The 22,682-nt window shown below is 36.7% G+C and overlaps 1 protein-coding gene across 8 annotated transcripts in view; it reads left to right on the forward strand.

Annotated features, from left to right (window-relative positions):
• LOC127454684 (neurexin-3a) overlaps nucleotides 1-17,024 on the forward strand; it is a 444,655-nt gene extending 427,631 nt beyond the window's left edge. For 5 of the 8 annotated variants that reach the window (XM_051722042.1, XM_051722044.1, XM_051722043.1 and 2 more), the window contains one exon: nucleotides 9,776-11,511. In XM_051722042.1, coding sequence (XP_051578002.1) covers nucleotides 9,776-10,077 — 302 coding nt within the window. In that variant the 3' untranslated portion in view covers nucleotides 10,078-11,511. Of the gene's footprint in view, nucleotides 1-7,084; nucleotides 7,666-9,145; nucleotides 11,512-16,453 lie in introns of those variants that run through there. The other 3 variants (XR_007899593.1, XM_051722045.1, XM_051722047.1) reach the window with 3 other exon arrangements.
• Nucleotides 17,025-22,682: the final 5,658 nt, after the last annotated feature.

Consider the following 22,682-nt stretch of genomic DNA (forward strand, 5'->3'; position numbering starts at 1 on the left):
CTGTACCGCATGTATGGAGTACTTGATTCACCCTCTTGATTTCATGAGCTTGTGGTTTCTTTTGTTTTCAAAGAAGTCTTCATCTGTTTCCCAACTCTCCAAAAGCAGCATTCCTGTCACCTCGCCTCATCTTGTTCCGCATGATATTTTGGTGTTGAAATCAAATTTTCCTCCATTTTTCTTAAGCATCTGTGCCGTTAGGCTTGACCTTGAACATTGCCATTATTGATTAACAAAGCAAATAACAGGCAACAAAATCTTTTCTTGCCATCAAAAGACTTTTTGAGCTCAAGTATGGATTGTAATCTTAAGAAAGTTGTGTTTTAAGAATGACCAACACCCTTGAACCCCTACTCTTTAATACTTTACAGAGCCTTTCTGCATACTAAGTATTTCTGAATGCAGATGGCATAGAAAGAGTTTTATTGCCACAAAGCTTACGCTTCTCAATGGCCCTGTTTACACCTGGTATTAAGATCCATCTTAGGTGATCCGAACTGAGACACATCACTGTTTACACCTGCTTGTAACTTTCACCTCAAATGTGTCTCCTGTGACCACATATGATCGGATTTCAAGGCGAACTTTTCTGATTTCGTGACTACATACATCACTTAATATGTCAGTGTATTACTACTGCATGTTGATAAATATGTATATAAAAAATGCACGAAAAATCTCTTCTAAATATATTAGAATTTTACTCTAAGCACAAACAAACAACCGTTTCAAGCTGAATTCTCATTTATTTCCGGGAAGACTTCCTGTATTAAATGAACTTCAGATGTGCATACTTCACATGATCTGCATGTTGATATCAAACATACTAAAGAAGTTGTGTGAAGTATATGTATGCGGTTTTCTAAATGCTTTTATCGGATGGTTATTTTCTTTTAAAGACATAAATAACTGGCAAAGTTTAAAACCCTGGTCGCATCAGGACGAATTCGCATTTAATACTACAAATGTGATTTGGTTACATGCATTTTCAACTACCTCCGAATGTCGTTTGAAAAATCCGATCACAAACCGTTTTGAGCTCTGTTTACACTTGTACTTAGCACTTGTGATCAGATCGCCCGAGACGGATCTTAAAACCAGGTGTGAACAAGGTCAATGTCATGGTTTCTCAAGCAGTCATTTGTGGCATGGTAACATAGTAGCTGGTAGTTAGAGCCATTTTCCAGAATATAATCTCATTCTTCAGTGCATGGCACCATTTTTTTATGCTTCATGCATATACTCACCATTGGACTAACCTGAGTGCTGTATGTACGAGCCAGTTTCAACAAAGCATCATTCCTCAAGCTTTTATGGTTGCAAAGAGTTCCGCTGCATTTCCTGTTTCAAGTCGTTTTCCTGTCTGTGTCTTGATGTGTTGTTATGTGATTCTGTTCTCTGTTTGTAAAATTGTTGGGTTTTCCCTTTATCCCTTTCTGGAATTCCATAGGAGGGCTTATACTGGTTCAGTATATGCTTCCAAACCATTCTGTAGAGCAATTTTGCTTAAATATTCTAAAACTTATTTCTTTCTTTTCAAACAAGACAAAGGGTGAAGTGAGTTTGGAATTGAGGGCATAAAGCCTCTTGAGACTTAATTATCTTTTTGAACGAAGTATCTCACTCTTATAGTTAACAGTAGAGTTTGTATATGCAGGAATGGGTCAGTGCAATGTATTTACTCTAAAAGGTGCTTCACAGATCTGTGTTAACATGTAGTGTTATACTAATCAGTTCTAAAGGGCAAAGTTCTAAATCTCTGCAGCAGTGTGATTTGTTCAGGCTTATCGGTGTCTCATATTGAGGCTTTTGATTAAATAATTATAATCCGGTATTAACAAGCTACAGTTTTGCTTGGCAGTGATAGCAATTTGTTTGTGTCTGCTGAAAAGTCCCATGATACTTTTATATCATTAAAACCATCAGCAAAGCACACAACATATAAGAATATAAGAATTAATAAAAACGAGATGTCATTTTCCAAAATTTCAAGAAATGAATATGGAAATTAAGAAAGAAGTGGCTTTTATAATCCCATTTCATTTATTTAAACTACTACTATTCATATGAACTTTTTTTTTAAATGGACGAGTGTCTATTTGAAATGCACTAAATCTGTGTTTTATCTGTAACACTATGCATTACTCATCCTTATATGAAAACCAGGAGGCATTTTATACTGCACTTATATTTCAGACTCAAAACTAAGAAATTCTCAAAAGGTATATATGTGTAATGGGCTAGATTTTAGATGTAAGTCTGATTCCAGCAGATACAGTATCTACCTTTTTCAGATATCTACTAGTTTAGCTTGTTTTTGCCCCCTGCTGATTAGACAGAGATGAGAGTCTTTAGACTCAAAGCCAATTAGATGCCTTCAGAATGTATGAAATTGAGAGGCTGTGTTCATTGGTCCCACCCTGCACCAAGAGAGAGGTGGTATGTTTTTATCACAGGCTGGCAGGTGGCTGTTCTGCACTAGAGCTCCTGCTTAATTACCTATCTATATTGGTACCAGAGATAAGAACATACAAGATACCTCACATTGAGACACATCTCCTGTGTGTGAAGAGTTTGAATACTCTCACTGTAAATAATAATTGATGTATTACTAAGTTTGCATTCTAATGGGGCACCTTCTTGTACACTCACATAGAAGCTTCCAATGGGTCTTGCTTAAAGGGGTCATATCATGAGGAATAAAAAGATAAAAAGCTTGATATTCTGTGGAAACATACTGTTACTTTCAGATCTCAAAACTTCATCCCCAGTTCCACAAAGAGCAAACCAAGCTCCAATTCCACAACTTTCTGATGTCAGACAGATTAATTCACTTACACATGACCATCACATTTATATCAATGAAGCTTATTGTGTAATCAGATACTTGGCCTGAAAATTAATAAGGAGAAATCCAGATAGATACTATAATTCCTAAACACCAGAATAAAAAGAGTAAAAAGACTGATCTCACAAAGTAAAATCGGAAACAGTAGGTTTACTCCATAGGTGTGTGCTTACCGAAATTTGAAACACTGGCCCCAGTGGCAAAAGCAGTAAGTGTTGTTGGGCGTATAGGCACGTGTGAGCTCCATTTTCCACGTGAAATGTACACGGAGGGGCGCCAAAAGCAAGTTGTGAAGCGAGCTGTTTTCAGCTGTGCAGGCTGTAATACAGGGAAGAGGAATGCATACTTTATAAACTGAATCCCCCAACCCAAAACTAAACCTAACCAAGTGGAGTAAAAATGTAATGTTAGAGGGGGAAAAGCAACCTCCGAATCGCACTCTTCACTGATTATGTGAACATGATTACTTCCTGTATTCAATGTGGGATCTGAACCCAGGTCTCCAACGCTGCTGATGCAACACGCTGCTGGTCACACCACAAGGGAAGGTAAACACGCTGGAGCCGATGCAAAAATGTCTGATGGGAGATGGCACTTGTAAGTGAGTCGGCATAATGTGGTCGATCTTAGGGTACTGGAACTCTCGGAAACAACATGCAGACTCTCCGTGTGATCATGTTGGATTAAAATGTGTGAGAGTTTGTCAAAGCTTATGCTGTTTCTGGCTGTGATCACAATGTAAATTCAGCAACAGTATGTTGAAAGTTTTGCGGCTAAATTGGTCTGTGCATACCAAAATTCGAATAAGTAGCTGGGCTTCCATCCAACAATGTTTATGTGCATTTTCAAATTGTACATAAGAAATCCCGAATGGAAACACTTGATATGCGAATCAACTCTCAAAATTTGCATAAAACTTAATGCGCTAGGAAGAGGTGGAGTTTTGCATTAGTTAAAATGTTCATTAAGGTAAACAGTTTACTCGCAAAACAATGACATGTTTTGACCATCCGTGCACGTGTTACGAGTGTGCGATAGCTTGATGTGACTGTCCCAATGCCTCGTGCATAGCCCTTGGCATTCGGAAGGGTTTAACCCACATCTGGTCTTTAAAGTGGGTCCTCACAATCCGCCAGAACTGTTTAAGAGTGACCGCTCCCATGTATGTGGAGGCTGGCAGTGTATGGGCATCGCATCCATTTCAGCCCTCATTATATCAGATATTACACTTATTCTGTGGCATCTCCTGGCAGCATTTAATAAAATGAGGAATAATTGCTCCAATCCTGCAAATAAAACCCGATGCAAGGAGGTCATTCAGCTGCTCCATCAAGACAAGGCAGACTCCCTCAAGATAATGCACATGACATTGTGGATGGAAACGCGCAACGATTTGTATTTATTCAGGCAAATGCTAAACATTTAGATGGAAACTCAGCTAGTGGCCCCCAAGTGGCCAAAACCAGAATTGTTGTTGAATTCAAAGGCACATGTGAGCTCCAGTTTCTGAGTGAAATATCCAAAGTGTGGCACCAGAAGCTAGTTGTTTTTAGTTGTAAATACAGTCAACAGGAATGCATATCTTATCAACTCTTATTACCGTTAACCCAAACCTCATCCTTAAACCTTATCATCAGTAAAACAATTTTTTTTTAGAGTGATTAGAACCATGGTTTATGTGAACGCAATAACTTTCTGATTCCCAAGGGACCAGAACCCGTGTCTCGGAGGTTGCGTGTAGCACACTATCAGTAGTGCTAGAGGGAAATGTAATCATGCTTGAATCGATGCAAAAAATGTCAGTAACTTGTCTGAATGGGGTTGATTTCAGGGTACATGAACTTTCTGTTGCAACATTTTCCATGTGATTATGTTTGAAAAATCCCTAGGTTAGGAAATAATGGCTGAAGTTTATTTTATTTTTATTTATTTTTTGGATTTTTTTCCCCTTTTTCACCAAATTTGGATTTTTTCGTTTTTAAGTCCTCATGGTCACGTAGTGATTTGCCTCAATTCGGGTGGTGGAGGACGAATCCCAGTTGCCTCCGCGTCTGAGACCGCCAACCCACGTATCTTATCACATGGCTTGTTGAGCACGTTGCAACAGAGGTGCATGTGGAGGCTTCACGCCATCCACCGTGGCATCCACGCTCAACTCACCACGCACCCCACCGAGAACGAACCACATTATAGCGACCATGAGGAGGTTACCCAATGTGACTCTACCCTCCCTAGCAACCAGGCCAATTTGGTTGCTTAGGAGACCTGGCTGGAGTCACTCAGCACACCCTGGAATTCGAACTAGCAAACTCCAGGGGTGGTAGCCAGCATCGTTTACCACTGAGCTACCCAGGCCCCATAAGTTTATTTTTTGCTAGATCTAGGATCAATATAAGTGGACCTCAGGGAGAAAAAATCAATAAAATATTATGATATAACCCCTTTAATATCAAGTGTTCTTTAGCATGCTTACATTTTACATATTTAAAATGTGAATAAGTTATAATGTGTTGTAATATGTTGGAATAAAAAGGTTTAATCTTCAAGTCAGTTCGGCGGTGCACAAAGAAACTTCTGGAGTCATCATAACTCAAACAAACAGGCCTTGATGGTCATGTAGCAGTATGATTTCATTTAGGACAAATTTTTTTGCTCACACTCTTGATTGAGCATTGACTCTTGTACAATCAGTCTCCCCAGTATTACAATGTCAAGATTTTCCAGCATGCAATACACGGTATAATGTTGGATAAGGTAATAGGGAACACATATATTGCACGAATGTTGTGTTAAACCCTTCATGCATGGAGTTCATACATTGGCAACACACTGATTTTAAATCAAAAGGAAAGTCTTAAGTGGCATTTTGTCTTCATTTAAACAAATGTTGTACACTTTCTCAGGAATCCTACACCTTCAGTTGATCATTTTTACTGGATTCTCCATCACAATGTTCACAAAAGTTTTTTTTTCTTTTTTAACCCAAGTCAATAGAAGAAACGTATTGGTTGTTTCTATCAAGGATAGGTTTTAGATTAATAAACTAAAGTAATTTAATGACTCACAAGTTAAGAATGTTTACCCCAAAGCTTTCAGAAAGTTTGTTTCTAGAAATATTCTATTATCAACCCTCTTGTGGAATTCCCCAGTCAATACTCTGCTGCTTTTGAACCAAAGTCTGTGGGTACCAAACATGATTATGGATCTTTTCTTTCCTTCTAAGACAGATCATTCAGATATTATAACTTTAGTTTACTGGTATAGAAAACAAGGAATCTGCTCTATGAATTCCGGCAATGTGCAGTGAAAGTGCACAGATAAACATCCATGACCTACAGGCCCTGGTTAAAAGGCTTAACCTTTGGTGTCTGATATGACCCCCTGCTTGCTGTGTTGTTTGTCTACTCTCCCTAAATGCAACTTACTTTACGCATGCGTCAACATCTTGCAGTAAAAAAGAATTAACCCATTTTCAGCCAATTTTCCTCTCTCTTTGACATACATCCAGACTGCACGCTCGTTATATGTGTAAGACTAACAATGACAGATATATTTGTCTTTGGGTCACATGACAGAGGATACAGTTGTCTGGTAAACTGTCCCTCTCGATTGTGTCTGTTTTATAGTTTGTGCATCTGGTTGTAGTGTGTGAAAATTAGAATTGCTTTGTTCTTTCGTCTCTGGGAATTTTGTCTTTTTAGTTTATACACACTCAAATCAATTTCCTTTTTTTGTTGGTTACCATTTTTTGAATAGCTGAATTTTTGGGTTCAAAATTAGTGGTGAAATTTAAACTAGACGTAACTATTAAATCGCAGTTATCATTAATTTGATAACATGTTTTGATTTTTGGTCTTCTTTTTTTTAGATTTGGAACTAATTCAATGAAAATTCCATGTGCTTCAACTGATAAATCATTTGACAATGCAAAAACACAAAAAATATCACAACAAGAATAATATGGCAATATCTCACCTGCTAAAACAGTTCCATAAAGTCCATAAAGCACATGATCGTCAGTGAAAAGGTTCCAGATCTTGATATGATTCTTGTTTTTTTTCAAATTCTGACAGTGATCTTGATAAACAATTGACGTTTAAAGAATGTTTTAAAACTGCATGGCGAAGAAGTTGCAGTTTAGGGTTTGTCAGATTGTCAGTGTTAGAGTTTTGTTCTTTTTTCGTAGATGGGCATGTATATGCTCATTGTTTGTATATCCCCATCCCTTCCTTACAGCCAAAAACGTTAATGCTGCCCGACCGCTTCGTACTGCCTATACATGGACATGGCAACTGACTTACACAATCACCCCCATCATTGTCATCTCCTATGTAGTATGTTCATAGGTCCAATTCCCTTGTCACACCCCCTTACCCCACCCCCCACCCCCCTCTAGCTATGGTAAAATATGTACAGTCATCCATTCACTCAAACCTGAAGATTAAAACCAATCTAAGCAAAAAGTTTAATTACTAGAATGTAGATATTTATTTAACAAAAAAAAATGCTATATAAATCAAAGGCTCAAATATGTACAGTTTTTGTAAGAAAACTGGATTATTTATCAAAGTAACGACAAAACAGGATAATGGTGAAGTTTATTTTTCATGTTATGTGGTGTGGATGTATGTGTTGTTGCCTCCCTGTACTCTCTCATGTGGGAACAAAAGTATATATATATATATATATCTAACCAGAAACACGTTGACCAGTCATTATGTTTTCACAAGAAAAAAACTTGTCCAAGAACATTCTTACACAACTTTCTTTTGTACGTTTTTTTCTTCATGCCAAAATCATGCGGGCAATTTGTTGATGTAAGTTGACAAAACACTTGGTATGCTTTTATGTTTTCAGTGTATATACTGTTGATAATTTGCTTGTTTAAATCTGTAATATTATGAGGTCAGAAATTCTGATCTCCGTTTACTACAGTGTGCAGTAGATTTTTATATTGCCTGTTTGTCAGTCTTGAGTTTGTAATGTTTGTTGACTAGCTATTGATAACATGGCATTGTCTTTTGTTTACTTTCGTTATCATTTCAGTCTGCCTTTTTGTTTTGGAGTTGTTTTCATTTTATAATATTTTTTTTTTCAATGCAAGTCGTGTAAACCTGATGGCAGGTTTATCTTCCATTTGCAATGACTGAATATCTAGCAGTTAGAAATCATAAACAAACCTAAATATTTTTTCCTAGTATTAGAATTGCCTCATTCTTTAGCAACTACACACATTGTAGTTCATTACTCAAGGCATAACTGTATCTTACTGCAATAAAGACATCCAAGTTTCCTTTGTACTGTAACAGGCATCTCAGTAAGTCTAGAGGATAGATTTTCGAGGAAATATATTATCATTATAGTTAGAATTGCATCACTTGCCTTGTGAAATTCTTAATTTGTTGCCTTTGTATCAAAGTTTAACATTGTGTTTCCAATAAATTATTTATTCACTTAGGGCCTATTTGAAATTATAAATGTAATTTGTCATAGCTTAAACAAAATACATCCAGCATTGCATAGATTTCTTATTACTAAAAGATTTGTGTCAGACTAAGGCTTCTGAAACCAACCGTATCCAATTAGTAATGGGGACAGAGATTCGGATGTCATTGCATACTGAAGATAGTACCTGGCATTGGTAAGGCTTTCTAAAGCCATTCAAAAGGCAAGAGGCAGTGCAACACTTGGGAACCAGATGTTCCATCAAACACAGTATAATTATACATATAGAAATTATAGAAAGTAGGTACTTTTTTCATATGTCAACTGTACATGCTGTTGACATGCAGCTCAACTTCTTAAGGCACATTTGAAAATCTTCATAGCTTAAGTAAATAAAGGAATTTTAAATAGATTTTTCTTCTGACATTTATTTTTAGAAGACATGCATGAAACTACACATTAAACTATACTTCACGAATTAGCAGTGGTAGGTTAATTCATGCATTTGAGTAGTTAGTTTTTGCACACACAATTTTGAAATTTATGCAAATAATGTAAAATATTATTTAGAAAATAGTACATACATTATTGGGCTTGAAAAAGAAAATGCAAAAATCTAACTGGCTCACCAACGAAGACCTCTCAAGCCCTTTTGATGCCAGTTTATAGTCGTTTCTGTTCTTGGTTATCGGATATTGGTTTGCTGTTGTCTTTGACTTTCCTTTTTTTTTGTGGAAGTATATTATGCATTGTATCCGTTACCAGTCTTTAATTTCACCTGAACATATGATTTCATTGTTCTTTCAATCGAGACGTTCCCTAACATGCCCGCATGTCTGTGTTCAATTGTAGGAGGTGAATTAGTTATCCCAGTACTTGTAAAGCACCCCTCAGAGCTCCCCTTTGTAGCTAGTCGTACACCCTTCATCCCCTTTCCCCCAACCCTCCGCCCCCACCTCACCATTATTGAGACTACCAAAGAGTCCCTGTCCATGGCCACTGAGGCGGGGGTATCTTGCTTGTTGGACCAAGGCAGCGATGATTGTGATGATGATGATGATGATGATGATGGCTTGGTGATATCTGGGTTTGGCTCTGGGGAAGCATACGACTCTAACCTGCCCCCTTCCGATGATGAAGATTTTTACACCACCTTCTCCTTGGTAACAGATAAGACCTTGTCTTCGTCGGCCTTTGAAGGTGGCTACAAAGCTCACGCGCCTAAGTGGGGATCCAAGGACTTTAGACCTAACAAAGTCTCCGATTCTGGTAGGACTACTACCACCACTTTTTCCCCTAAGCTGAGCCGCTCCACAACCACGTCCATGCCACCCAAACTGCCTGCAGGCAAAATGAATCACAGAGAGCTAAAGCCCCAGCCCGACATAGTCTTGCTGCCATTGCCCACGTCCTATGAGGTAGACAACCCAAAGCTGAAGAGCCCATTAATAACCTCCCCCATGTTCCGTAATGTACCCACAGCAATCCCCACGGAGCCGGGCATCAGGCGGGTTCCGGGGGCCTCCGAGGTGGTCCGTGAATCTAGCAGCACCACCGGAATGGTCGTCGGGATAGTTGCCGCTGCCGCTTTATGCATCCTAATTCTCCTGTACGCCATGTATAAGTACAGAAACAGGGATGAGGGATCCTACCAAGTGGATGAGACCCGGAATTACATAACCAACTCAGCACAGAGCAATGGAGCAGTCATGAAGGACAAACAGCAGAGCTCAAAAAGCGGCAACAAGAAACAGAAAAACAAGGACAAGGAGTACTACGTGTGAGATATCGAGAGAGGTGTAACAGAACATTAATCTGTTTTGGAACTGCACTGACAGAAGCCAAACCCTGGCGCTGTGCTGAGATTGCAAACTCTGACAGGTGAATTGTACCATAAAGCACACTTAAGCATACCGAGAAGGTAAATAGCAACATTAGTGACCTTATTCCTCTATCTGGTCAGAGACGTTATCAGTGTAGAATATTCCACAGCTACATCATAATCCTAAGTGACTTTTAGAGGTATGTGATCCTTGGCGTAAATCTTGTTTCCTTTTCTTTTATCTTTTTCTTTTTTCTTTTTGTAATTCTGTAAAAAAAACATAAAGAGGAAAAAGTTATATCGGCCATTTCAAGCATGTAAGAGACACAGTGCTGGCGTCTGTAACGAAAGTGGGACTGAAAAAATGTTTATCACATATTATGAGAGATAAAAAGGACTCTGGCAACAAAATATATATAAATAGATATATATGATAAATTTGTATTGTTTATACATTTCATGTGGTGTCTTATAATTTTTTTGCTCTCTGCAAAAAGAAGAAAAAAATATGTAATAAATGAAATTTGCTAAAGACAGGTCACTGATGACAGCACAGCACTGGTATGACATTTTAATTGTGCAACCAACTGTAATATTGAAATTGTGTGAGTTACGAGAAGGACAGTGAAGTTTTGTTGTCTCAGTAAAGCGACTGATTGTAGTGCATGCCATGCCATCCTTCGCTTCGATATAAGATGTTCGACGAACGATGCTTGAACACGTCCACCACGCCAATCCGATCATCAGACCCCTCACAGCGACAGCAAGGGACCACGCTCCCAAACCTCTATCTCTGTTTCTTTGCAGCCAGTTGCTGATTGGAACTTTTTGAACTGTATGTATGTTGGTCCATTTGCTCTCGTCTTTTTATACAGCTGTCTGGTGCAGACTGGCGCAGTGCTATGATACTGTTAAAGGATGTCTATACAAAAATAAATCTAATGTGAAAAGTGTGAAAAATTCTATCTGTTGTCACAGTCAGCTGTGTCAAACAACAAATTTGTTTACATATTTTATTACATGATATAGCGGTTGTACTTTGTAGGTAGATGATGTACATAAAAACCTAAGTTGTATTTTTTTTAGTAATTCTATTGTACAGAGAGATCATTTGATTTATCAGTGTATTTCATGAAGAAAATTCGACACTGTCGACTCATGTGAAAGAAAGACTTTGCCGTGTCAAAAATATACACACGTTTTGTAAGGAAAAGCAGAGAATATTGTTAGATTAGAGGTCTAATCTTTCTCGCAGATGTTTCGCATGGATATTTGACTACTTGAAGCTGTCAAAATACAAGACACACCTCTTAATTGTATCAAGGTTTCCTTGTTATCAGTTGTTCTATTTATAGAAGAATCAAAGAAATATGTAATAAAGACAGACTAATATGGATACACACATATGCAGCTCAGATAATTTACACGGTGTGATTATTACCGTAATGTCTTAATACGAGTGGCCTGGACTGCAGTAAACCCTGTTGCATTGGCGCACTTTTGTTTGGCATTTTTTTTTCTTATTCATGTATATTTTTGAATTTGATTCCATTTTTATATATGTTTGTTTATCACTGTAACATAAATATGATGTGGAGATGTGGCCATGTTATTTTTTATATTTATTTTCTAATCAACATCATGTGCTGTTTTATTATTTGCATTTATGACATCATAGTCATGTCGCTTCACTTCAAAAAATATTTGACAATGGTGTATAATAAAACATTCCATGGAGGTTGATCATATATCAGTGGTCTTAATATACGCTCATCTCTAAGCTCTGGCCATCTGCGGTTTTTCAGTATGTGTCGGTGTGATACATATTTTTCTAGAATCCATCATGCTGAAAAGCATAAGCACTTTCATTTCCTGTTCTGTTACCTCTTTAATATGTTTGAAAGACTGTAATATGTTATGCTTAGCATGCTTTGGATTAAATTGATTAAATGCCTTGCTCTGTGTTTTAGGACAGGAAAGGTGCAGTCCACATTTATTTTGAAGAAACTAAAAGATGTTACAGCAATCAGACCAATCACAGTAATAATAAATCAATATGCACCAGTGTTCCCAATCAAAAATCACAAAAATGAAATGTATGTAAATATTTTGCAAACCACTTAGCTTAAATGAATTTTGACCCACTATCCACATAAACCTATTAACAAAGCAAGACAGAAAGCAAAATTATTATTTTGTTACCATGCCGACATAATGCCACTAATCAAAAGCTGTAACCTTGGCTGGGTTTTAATCACTTCATTAGACATGGTGATTAAAATATTACTTACTATAACAAAAATCAGGAGGGTTTTTAATATGCTATTGTTCGAGGACAAATGCAAAGTGTATATGCATGCTCTAACCATGACCAGGAACAATGACTTTCTCTGACTGACCCTAAACCTATTACAATGGTTTAAAAAAACATTGTTTGCTCATCGCCTCTTTAAAGATTGATATGTTTCAGCAAATTGTGCACCTCTACAAAATAACATTTGTGTAAATTTGTATACTATAACTTAATTTAGTCACTACATATCTCACCGGAATGTTGTTTCTCATTATTTATGTTTGAATATATTTTTAGCAATGCTTTTTGCAATTTTGCAAATTTCATTCAATTTAAAGCAATATAAGAATCAAAATGTTTTGCAGAGACATTTGCATAATTATGTTACCCTTGTCCAGGTATAATTGATATTCTCTTTAACTTTAAGTCCCACTCACACAGGCAGAACCAGAAGTTGCTCGGAATAAAAGCAGAGCGTGAAATGTACAATTTTGTAATGAACATCTTGTTACATGGGTGACTGGATTATTGAACCACACTGACTGAGGAAAGCCTTTTTCTGGGCAAAGAGAAAGATCATTAAAATTCTACAAAGGATTAAAATTCAATAATCCCCCAACAACTTCCAGATAAGTTCTGTTGATTGGACCAATTCATCAAAACAGATATTTTCTCTGCCAGGAATTTAGTTCCTCTCTGTCTGTGGGAAAGGCTTTTGATTATGGATAAAATGTAACTGCCTTTTGTCAGTAAATATTAAGTAATTGTAAGAAAAAATTATCAAACCAGATCTAATGTACTGACCAAATGCCAATCATTTGAGTCACAAAGGGGCTGTCTACAGGGGTAGTTCCAATAAAGTTCCATTCCAGTCCACTTGCAAAGATATTCCACAGTTCTATTCCATACATGTTCCAACAGGTTACATTAAACACGTTTGCTATGGCACGGTTAATGTGTTATGTTTAAAAAAATGTTTGCGCTTTCCTTGCCAACAACACCTGACTTCCTCTTCCCCATTGCTCATCTAAATAGCACCTGTAATGCCCTTAAACGCCACCTAGTGTGCAACAATGAAATTACAAGAATAAACAAAAACAAAATGCAAATACAAACAAACAATGAAATGACTCCTACACTAATCATCTCATTTTAATTGGCCACCTGAACAACTGAAGAGTGCACAAAACGCACCGTTTCAGCCAACATGATCCCATGGGAAATCATCATGTTATGCTACATTCCATTCAACTCGGAAAGTTGGATTTTCCAACTTCCTAGAAGGAAAAGTGCAATGGAATACCATTTGAAGTTGGACTTCCGATTTCTCCGAGGTACAGGTGCGTGACATCACACAAACATGTCGGCACCCAGGGGAATATGCAAAGTAAGTGATAAAACATTCACTTTTATAATAATAATATCGATAAATAAGTCAGACTTCCAAGATTACATGATATTAAAACTTGTCTAACAGTGTTGGGTAACGTTACTATTAAAAGTAACTCATTAGAATATTGCGTTACTCCTTAAAAAAGTTACTTAATTAAAAGTTATTTTCATGGAAAGTAAAGTGTTACGTTACTTTTGCGTTACTTTTTTCTCACAGCCACTTTCTCTTCTGCTATGCTATGCATTCTGTACAAATAAGCCATGCATTGCATACAAGAGACATTACAGGTCATGCTAGCTACTGTACAACACTCATGTCAAAACAACATAGTAAACAAACAGATATTTAGAAAGTAGGTCTTCACATCATATTTATAATAAAGAATCAATAACATGAATATGCATGATTTGTTTTTACATCAAAATGGCAGCCAATATGAATAATGAAGCATAACCACTGTCTTACCTAAAGCAGCAAAGTCCAACACTTGAACCTGCATCATATGTACAGTATATCATCATGTGCTATGCCCATCGACAATTTCAGAATCAAATTAAGATGCTTTTCAAGAATCAGTGGGGAAAACCAGTCTAACATGTTCAAGGAATAAGTCTGATGAATACATAAATATTTTTCACTTAAGTCATGTCAGTGCATGCTTGTTTTGAGTTGATCCATGGTGCGTACAGACGCCACAACTTCAAAGGTGGCATGTTGATACAACTTGAATGGAATAGTTTTTAATGCTACCAAAATGTCATAAAAGCGGTTTGTTTCATGAATCAAACTACGTGTTTATTCTAAAACAAAAATGTAGAATCTTTTTAGAAACTAAGACATTTTCTCTGCATACACAATCGATGTAGAAAGTTGCTTGGAGTCACTGATCCAGAGTCAGCTTTTCTCATCCCATTCTCCCAGTTACAGAGAGCTCTAACGCGGAGCAGTTCGGCTGCATAAGTCCGTGAATTGAGCGAGTATTTCACCCTGTGTATCATGTTGTGTCAAGTGGAAAACTAGTCTTATAATCTCTCTGCCTAAACGTGTTTACTGATTTTTTTAATGCAGTGTGTATTAACGAATCAGCTGCGTTTCACTCAACCAAATGTTGTTGACCTTGTATCACGCTAAAAACACGAAATGCGCCTGCGCGTTAGCAAGTTGATTGACAGGCAATATCTGTATCTAAAAGGGGATTGGCTCTTTTAACTGCAAGGTGGGACTTCCTTTCTACATCCATTGACTGTTGGGTGCTAGAGCGTTCCCATTTCTCCCATTCATTTAAATAGAATTGACTCATCTCTTTCTGCTAAATAGTCTCTGGCCTCACACTCGATAGAATGCCCATCATGCACTACGTCTCCTCCCCAAAGTTTGCACACTTTTACTCCTGGTTTCTCATAATACAGGGACAGTACAGGTGTACAAAGCAACACGTTACTTTATTTAAAAAGTAATTCTGATATTATGGTCTAAAATAAAAAATATTCTGTTACTTTACTCGTTACTTGAAAAAGTAATCTGATTACGTAATGTGCATTACTTTTATTGCATTACCCCCAAAACTGTTGTCTAACAAACCTGTAGAAACATATGTATATGTGTAGAAAACATGGTTTGATAATCGTACACCTGTAGCACAAATGCTAGCGCTGCAGCATTGTTTATCAATTGGGTTGCTAGGAGACATCTCTGGTGACAGTCAAACCCCCTGCTAAGCTAACAGGAGCGTTGCAGATTTGTTTCCTTACACGTCGTTTCCGAGCACCTGACAATGGAATGCTTTTATGGTCAGAGATCGGAGATATCAGGTAGGAATATCCCACATCCGACTTGAATGGAACGCAAACTTTTTTCAACCCAAAAACCCAAAGCGACAAATGTTCATTCCAAATGTTCAAATAGTTAGATACTACATTTGCGAAGAAGTGAGTGAAAGAATGCAGCTTTGGACTATGTACTCTAAAAGGGGTCTCACACTAGATACGTCTGGCGGACGACATGGCATGTTCAAAAAATTTGAAACAATGGACTCTATGCATGGTCACTTCCGTATTTTGCCTCAGGGGGCACACTTCCGGCGCAGTGGTGGAAAAAATTTCTTCCTAAGTTCCTATGCTGATTAATGCTGTCGAGAAAAATTACTTTTCACACCTGTTATTTACAAAAGTTTCTGCAGATGACATTGGACAATATACATCGCACATTGAGACAGAGAGCTGTTGCTTCATCCAGTAAAAAGAATAAGAGGTTTAATAACATGTATTTTAAGTTATACTGTATCTACCACAATGAGCGTAAATATTCACAAGCCATAGACTGAAGGCTTAGCAATGTCCCTGTTTCTAACTGTATTACATGTAATTATTTTGATTCATTTTGCTAGATAAAGTATAGCCCTCTGTGATATTATAAGTTAACATAAAATTACAATTGATGATACTCCAGCTTTCACAGCAAAAGCAGGAGTGAACTATAATATACTTCTTAACATAGTGACTCTTACTTTAACCATACAATTTGTCTAATAGTGGTCAATATTAGTTTGTTGTATTGTATTTATGCAGTATAATATAATTTTCACTTTCAGTAAAATTTACGTCAACAAGAATTGTGTCCTGTTTCTGAGAGATTTGTCATGTGTGTGTGCAGAGGTCTGCCAAACTGAAGAGAGCACTGATGATGGACAAATTGCTTATGAGAAGTGAACTTTTTATTCTCCTTTTTACTTTTATTTGCAAAAAAGGACAGTTAACAATGACGCAGTAATTTGACAAATATATATATATATATATATATATATATATATATATATAGATTAAATTGTGTTAACACTTTACAATAAGGTTCCATTCATTAATATGCATTAATGTATTAGGTATCATGATCAAACAATTAACAACATATTTTTTTACAGTATTTATTAATCTTTGTCAATATTAGTTAATAAAAATAGAATTGTTCATTGTTAGTTCATTGTGCATTAACTAATGTTAACATATACAACTTTTGATTTTTAAAATCTATTAATATGTTGAAATTAACATGAACTAAGATTAATAAATGCTGTAAAAGTATTGTTCATTGTTAATTGATGTTACCTAATGTTGTTAACTAATGTTAACAATTAACCATAATGTAAAGCGTTACCAGTTGTGTTATTGTATCATTACTTTTATTTATGAATACTGTGGTGTGATATTACAGATTATATGAATAAACAAATTAATCCTCAACTGTAAGTTTTTTTTTTTCTTTTTTTTTCTCAGTAATGCTTTGCTCATGTGTAATCTCATGCTTTGACTATTGGGGAAAATTGTACTGTGTGAAATGTTCTCAGTTATGTTTCATCACCCAGCGGATGGTGCTAAAACCTCAGCTGAGAAATGGAGCAACTGTCCCTAAAATCTTCTGGTGATTGTTTGTGCTCTGACATGAATCGTTTGTGCTGTTGTATTTCTCACTTGTAAATCACTGTGCAATCGCTGGGGTGGCTCAGTGGTTAGCACTGTCGCAAGAAGGTCCCGGGTTCGAGTCAAGGCTCAACTGGGCCATTCTGTGTGGAGTTTGCATGTTCTCCCCATGTTCATGTGGGTTTCCTCCAGGTGCTCTGGTTTCCCCCACAAGTCCAAAAACATGCAGGTTAAGTGAATTGGGGACTCTAAATTGCCCCATAGGTGTGAGTGTGAGTCCCCCAGCCACTGGGGGTTGCGTCAGGAAGGGCATCTGGTGTAAAACCTGTGCCAAGTCAAATATGTGGATCAAGGATGGTCCGCTGTGGCGACGCCTAACAGGAGCAGCCAAAAGAAGAAGAAATCACTGTACAATAGCTGGATGTAAATACTTTGCACACAGAGGAAGCCTTACACAACAGTATTGGAGTGCTCGGCCATTCTGCAAGCTTCAAAACGTATGTATTTACACTTTTAAAGCTCATTACATAGATAATTTTTATACTTGTACTAAATAAAATCACATTTGTTGTGATAAATCGCTTTATTTTAGAAAGAATAGTAGTTTGCAACAACTCTTTCACATCAGCTGGGTACGAGACCGGAAAATCGTTAGCCCACTAAGATTTGACAGGAAATACTTAGGCTACGTTCCACGCATAGAGTCCATTGTTTTCTGTGAAGGTACACATACCGCCGCCAATGCTCGATGTCTGTTGGCGGGACCCAGCTACAACTCTGGATGCTGCTCAAAATTCTGCAGCGCCACGAAGCTCAACTCACATCGTTTTTCATTAAATAATGGACATAGATTATCTACTCTAGCCATCACTTTATGATATATTGTGTAGAAGCATCTTTCATAGAGCCTACACAATGTATTTTCAGTTACAATTATTTCTTTTTTGTGGTTTATCAGCTTGAATGAAACCTATTCAAGGCTACATACGGAGAAATTGCATAACAACTTCGCCATTAATCATTCAGTTTGTGCAGTTACACCAGTTTCATACACTAACCTGCAAACTCATCGTCACTTTGTTCCTTCATGAAGTACAAACACCTTTGTAACTTTTGTGTGTGTATGCTGACTAGATTCACAACTTTGGACTCCCACCTGCACCGCATCGACACATCCAGTCCTACCCGCAAACCGATGGGGCATGGCACTTCTCGAATTTGGGGTTAGGTTTAGGGTTTGGGTTAGGGTTAAGAGTATATTCATGCAATTTCTTCTCAAATGTTTCATTCGGATGTTTGCCATTGACTAGGAAAATAAAAAAAAAAATGGCACAATATTCATTATATGCTATTATTTTCTGGAGGTCAGGACAGTTTTCTCATGTTTAATCTTTAATATGTTTGATACATATTTAAATAACTGTAAGTAGTTTATACATTTTTCAAAATATTTGGCTAAAGTTTGGTCTGTTACAGTTTGATACATGTTTTTGTCGTTTTGCACATTTTAGTGAGTAAAACTGACTCAAATGAATGAATATGACACAATTTAATATTGACAAAGTACATTTTCGTCAAAAGACCAAAATTATGATTTTAATAAAAAAATGAAAATTAACAGTGCCATGTGCTTCCAGCTTCGGCCACGGATGGTCGTTTGGAAATTGGGAAACCAGAGACGGATTTCAACAGTCAAAAATTCGCCCTCCTGTTGTAGTAATCTGTTATTGTGTAACACATAGTAAGCTAACTCTCACAACATAAACTATATTAATGTGTAAATAACTGTACTGTATTACAAATCACTCAAAGGCATCTGGGATCACTACCATCTTAGAGCCACATGACCTTCTTGACTGTGCCACCAGCAGCTCAGCCAGCATTGCCAGGTCTATGTTAATGTTTGCCATGAGGTTTTCTTGTTTCAGCTTACCATTAAGTTTTTTGTTTAATGTTGAAAACAGTGTTTTATGTTGCATAGTTGATATATTTCCGCAGTAAAATAACAGTTCTGCTCCATAATCATGAGTTGTTCAAAAATTTCTTCACATTTTCAATCATGAACAGAAATGTACTTATAATGCCATGACAATTTGAAGATCAACTCTATGACATTATGCATAAAACATATGCTGTATCATCCAAGATGGCTTAGCTTCAGGTATTGAGCTCTACAGGTATTGTGTACTTCAAAAACAACAATGAAAAAACACTGAGATTTATGCATGACATTCCAATTCAGGGAAAAATAGCCCAGACCATTTTCAACATCTAATAGATTTAATGTAGGCTAAATTGAATTATTAAGACCCTATATCCTTGAAAAAGTGTTGTCCAATCCAATCGTAATTTTACAGACACTCTCCAAAATCTACTTATTGTCCCTAAAATGAATGGAGTATCATCAAAACCATGCCATTCCAAAAAGGCAGCAGGAACCTGCTCCATAGATAGAGAGGGAGCGAGAAAGAGAGAGGGAGCGTGGTAAAAGCCTTGATTCATTATTAATCTAAGCTGCAGAGCACTGGAGATCAGCCACTGCTTTACAAGAATACTAACACACCAGTATAGGACATTGCTGTGTCGGACTGAGGAGGATATACAGTATGTTTGTGCAAAACATGCATCATTGCCATTGGAGGATTAGCTTTTCTAAACTATTTCTATCTAAGCTGCATATTCATGTATGCACAGCAAATCACAAGAATGTGATTTTTTCCCCCTCTCTTGCACTCTTTTTAAGGGTTATTTTTAGTGTTGTTTAGAAAAAAAAAGTTGAAATCTGTAAAAAGAGACACAATTGGGGAAACACTATATATTTACCCTGTACTGAATTTCAGTGGCTGCGAATTTTCTATTTAAAAATTCAAGTTCGATACGTTATATTGCTGAAAAAGTGCGATATACAGAGTTTTAGGGCCTTTAGTGGCAGATATGCTCAAATGATCATATGCACAGACAATGCATACAAACAATGCAATCATTTTCCAATCATTTGTAAACTTACATGATTTAAAGTCTAAATTACAAATGTTGAAAGAAAAAAAAAGTTGAAAGAGATTAGAATGATATCAGAGTACTCCACTGAAAATCAGGACAAAATTTTCCTTTATATCCATAAAATAGTGATGTTCTTTAAAGTGTATCAAGGGTGCCGAAACTGTTAGAGTTTAGATTAAATCACTGAGTAACTGATGTCTCTAACACCTAAATGTGCTTCATGAGAGAATAAAATTTGCAGACGTCTATCATTTTTAGTTATGCACAATGTAAGCTTGCAATGTGGTAACTGTTTTCTGTTACTGAATGCACAGCGCCCTCTAGAGACATGTGAGCTTTGTGCAAGTGTATGTGTGTGGGCATGTGCATGTGCTGAGATCACTGGAGTTTTGCAGGGGTGGGCGAAGAACGAGAGCCTGTGATCAAATAGGCTGCCTGTGCTGGCCAGAGTGCCGGCGAGACAGCATGATGTACCAATGCTGTATTGTGTGAAGACAATGCCACAGTTCTCCCAAACATTCCCTCGTACCAAGTAAGTGGAGCAAAATGTCGGTCACCGAACAGTGTGGTTCTTGTAAACACTTCCTCCCTTTTGTTAGAGTAAAAAAAGAAAAGAAAGTTTGAAAGAAAACGTTTAAAAAGAGTTTAGAAACATTACTTTAATGTAATGAAGTCTACTTATGGGTCCCTGTCTTAATATATTTCCCATATTTTTGCAGCAGTGGCTTTCTTATTTGTTTTATATGACTTAAAATAATTTCAAGACATGCTGTGTATAAAAAAAAAAATATGATAACTGAAAACTATTGGGATTTTGGGAAGATATGGGAACATATTCACCCACTTAGATTAATGTGCATTGATGTTAATGGTAAAATTATCATGACCAATTTGAATCAACAGTTGCTGGCAGGAATGGAAAAAAGGAATAAGGTATGAAGATCAGAAAAGTATAAAGAATTGAGTTACCACATTTGATCATTTGTAGCATTTTGATGATAATATATATGGAAAAAGCTGTCTGTGGAAATATGAAACAACTCTTCAGCAATACTCCTAATAGATTTAACATTTAACAGAATGTGTAGATGCTGAGCAGAGACAGAAATCAACCTGAAAACAATAGAAAAATGAATAAATCAACAAATGATGTAATTACAATTTTTCCTAAGTTTAACCCCTAACCTAAACCTAACCATAAAGTCTAACTCCAAACCCAAACTAGGGATGTGCGGATCGATGCTAAAGTATCAGTACTTCCGATACTGATGTGGTATCAACAGTATCGATCCTCACATAAAAGTATCGATTCTGAAGTTGTTTTTTTTAACTAGTGATCTTATTATTTAGATAACATGAATATTAATGCATCTCATAATCTTAAAAGTGGAAAAAAGTAATTATATTAGCGCAGTGTTTCCCAAACTTTTTTCTGCCACGGCACACTTTTTACGACTAAAAAATTCTACGGCACACCACTATCCCACACAGGCTAACCATCGTCAATATTTTTCCTTTTCAAGAACTTGTCCATGTTTTCTGTCCATCTTAGTAGCATGTTTACTTGTAATGTTTGAAATTCGGTTATGCCAAAAAAAAAAAGTCACATAGGTAGGCTACGCTGTGTGAGGTCACAGGTGGAAAGAGCGCTAAATGGGTAATAAAAAAACAACAAATTTGCTTCTTTTCTAATTTGTAGATTTGTTCTTGCAATACCACAACAAATTACAGGGATGCAAACTCATGAGGGGTGAAAAAGGTAAGACAATCACTGGTCCACGAACATTTTTTCTGGGGATATTTTTTTAAAAAGAATAAGCTAAAAGCACCAATTCCAGCTATTTTAGAGATTCAAGTTTTTTTCAAGTTTACAATTGTGCAGAATTAGCTGCAAAATGAAGAGTATTTTGGTGAGGTTTGCTTCTGTTTCACAAATTTGTACAATTTTATTAACTGATTAGTTCAGTGACCCCTTCTGGAAATGTCACTAGGTGGCGACAAATGAGCATCTTATGTGCTATGAGTGAGTCAGTGAATCATTTTGAGTCATTCATGACCGAAATCTACCAAGAGACTTTATAGTGTTTAAGCATTAAAAGAACAAAGCAGATCTATAGTCTTCCTTCAGTCTGAGCATTATGTTTCATCCAAAAAGACAACAATAATAGTCTAATAATAGTGAGTTTCAATAAGGTCCTTACCTTCTCCTTTATTAAAACTTGCATGGCTACAAATCTACTGACTTCAATATAAGAATTATAAACACAAAGCAGATCTATGGTATCATTTTCCTACAGTTGCCTATTTAAACTGCTGAGCATAGCATGGCTTTTATCAGAAAAGACCACAATAATAGACAAATAATAATAATTTTGAGATTCAATAATGTTCTTTCGTCATTGTAAAGCGCATTTCACATGAGTTGAGTCGTCAACGCTCAGTTCAACGTCAGCGTCAAGCACCACATT

This window comes from Myxocyprinus asiaticus, chromosome 17 (genome assembly GCF_019703515.2).
Source record: "Myxocyprinus asiaticus isolate MX2 ecotype Aquarium Trade chromosome 17, UBuf_Myxa_2, whole genome shotgun sequence".
Lineage (NCBI taxonomy): Eukaryota > Metazoa > Chordata > Actinopteri > Cypriniformes > Catostomidae > Myxocyprinus > Myxocyprinus asiaticus.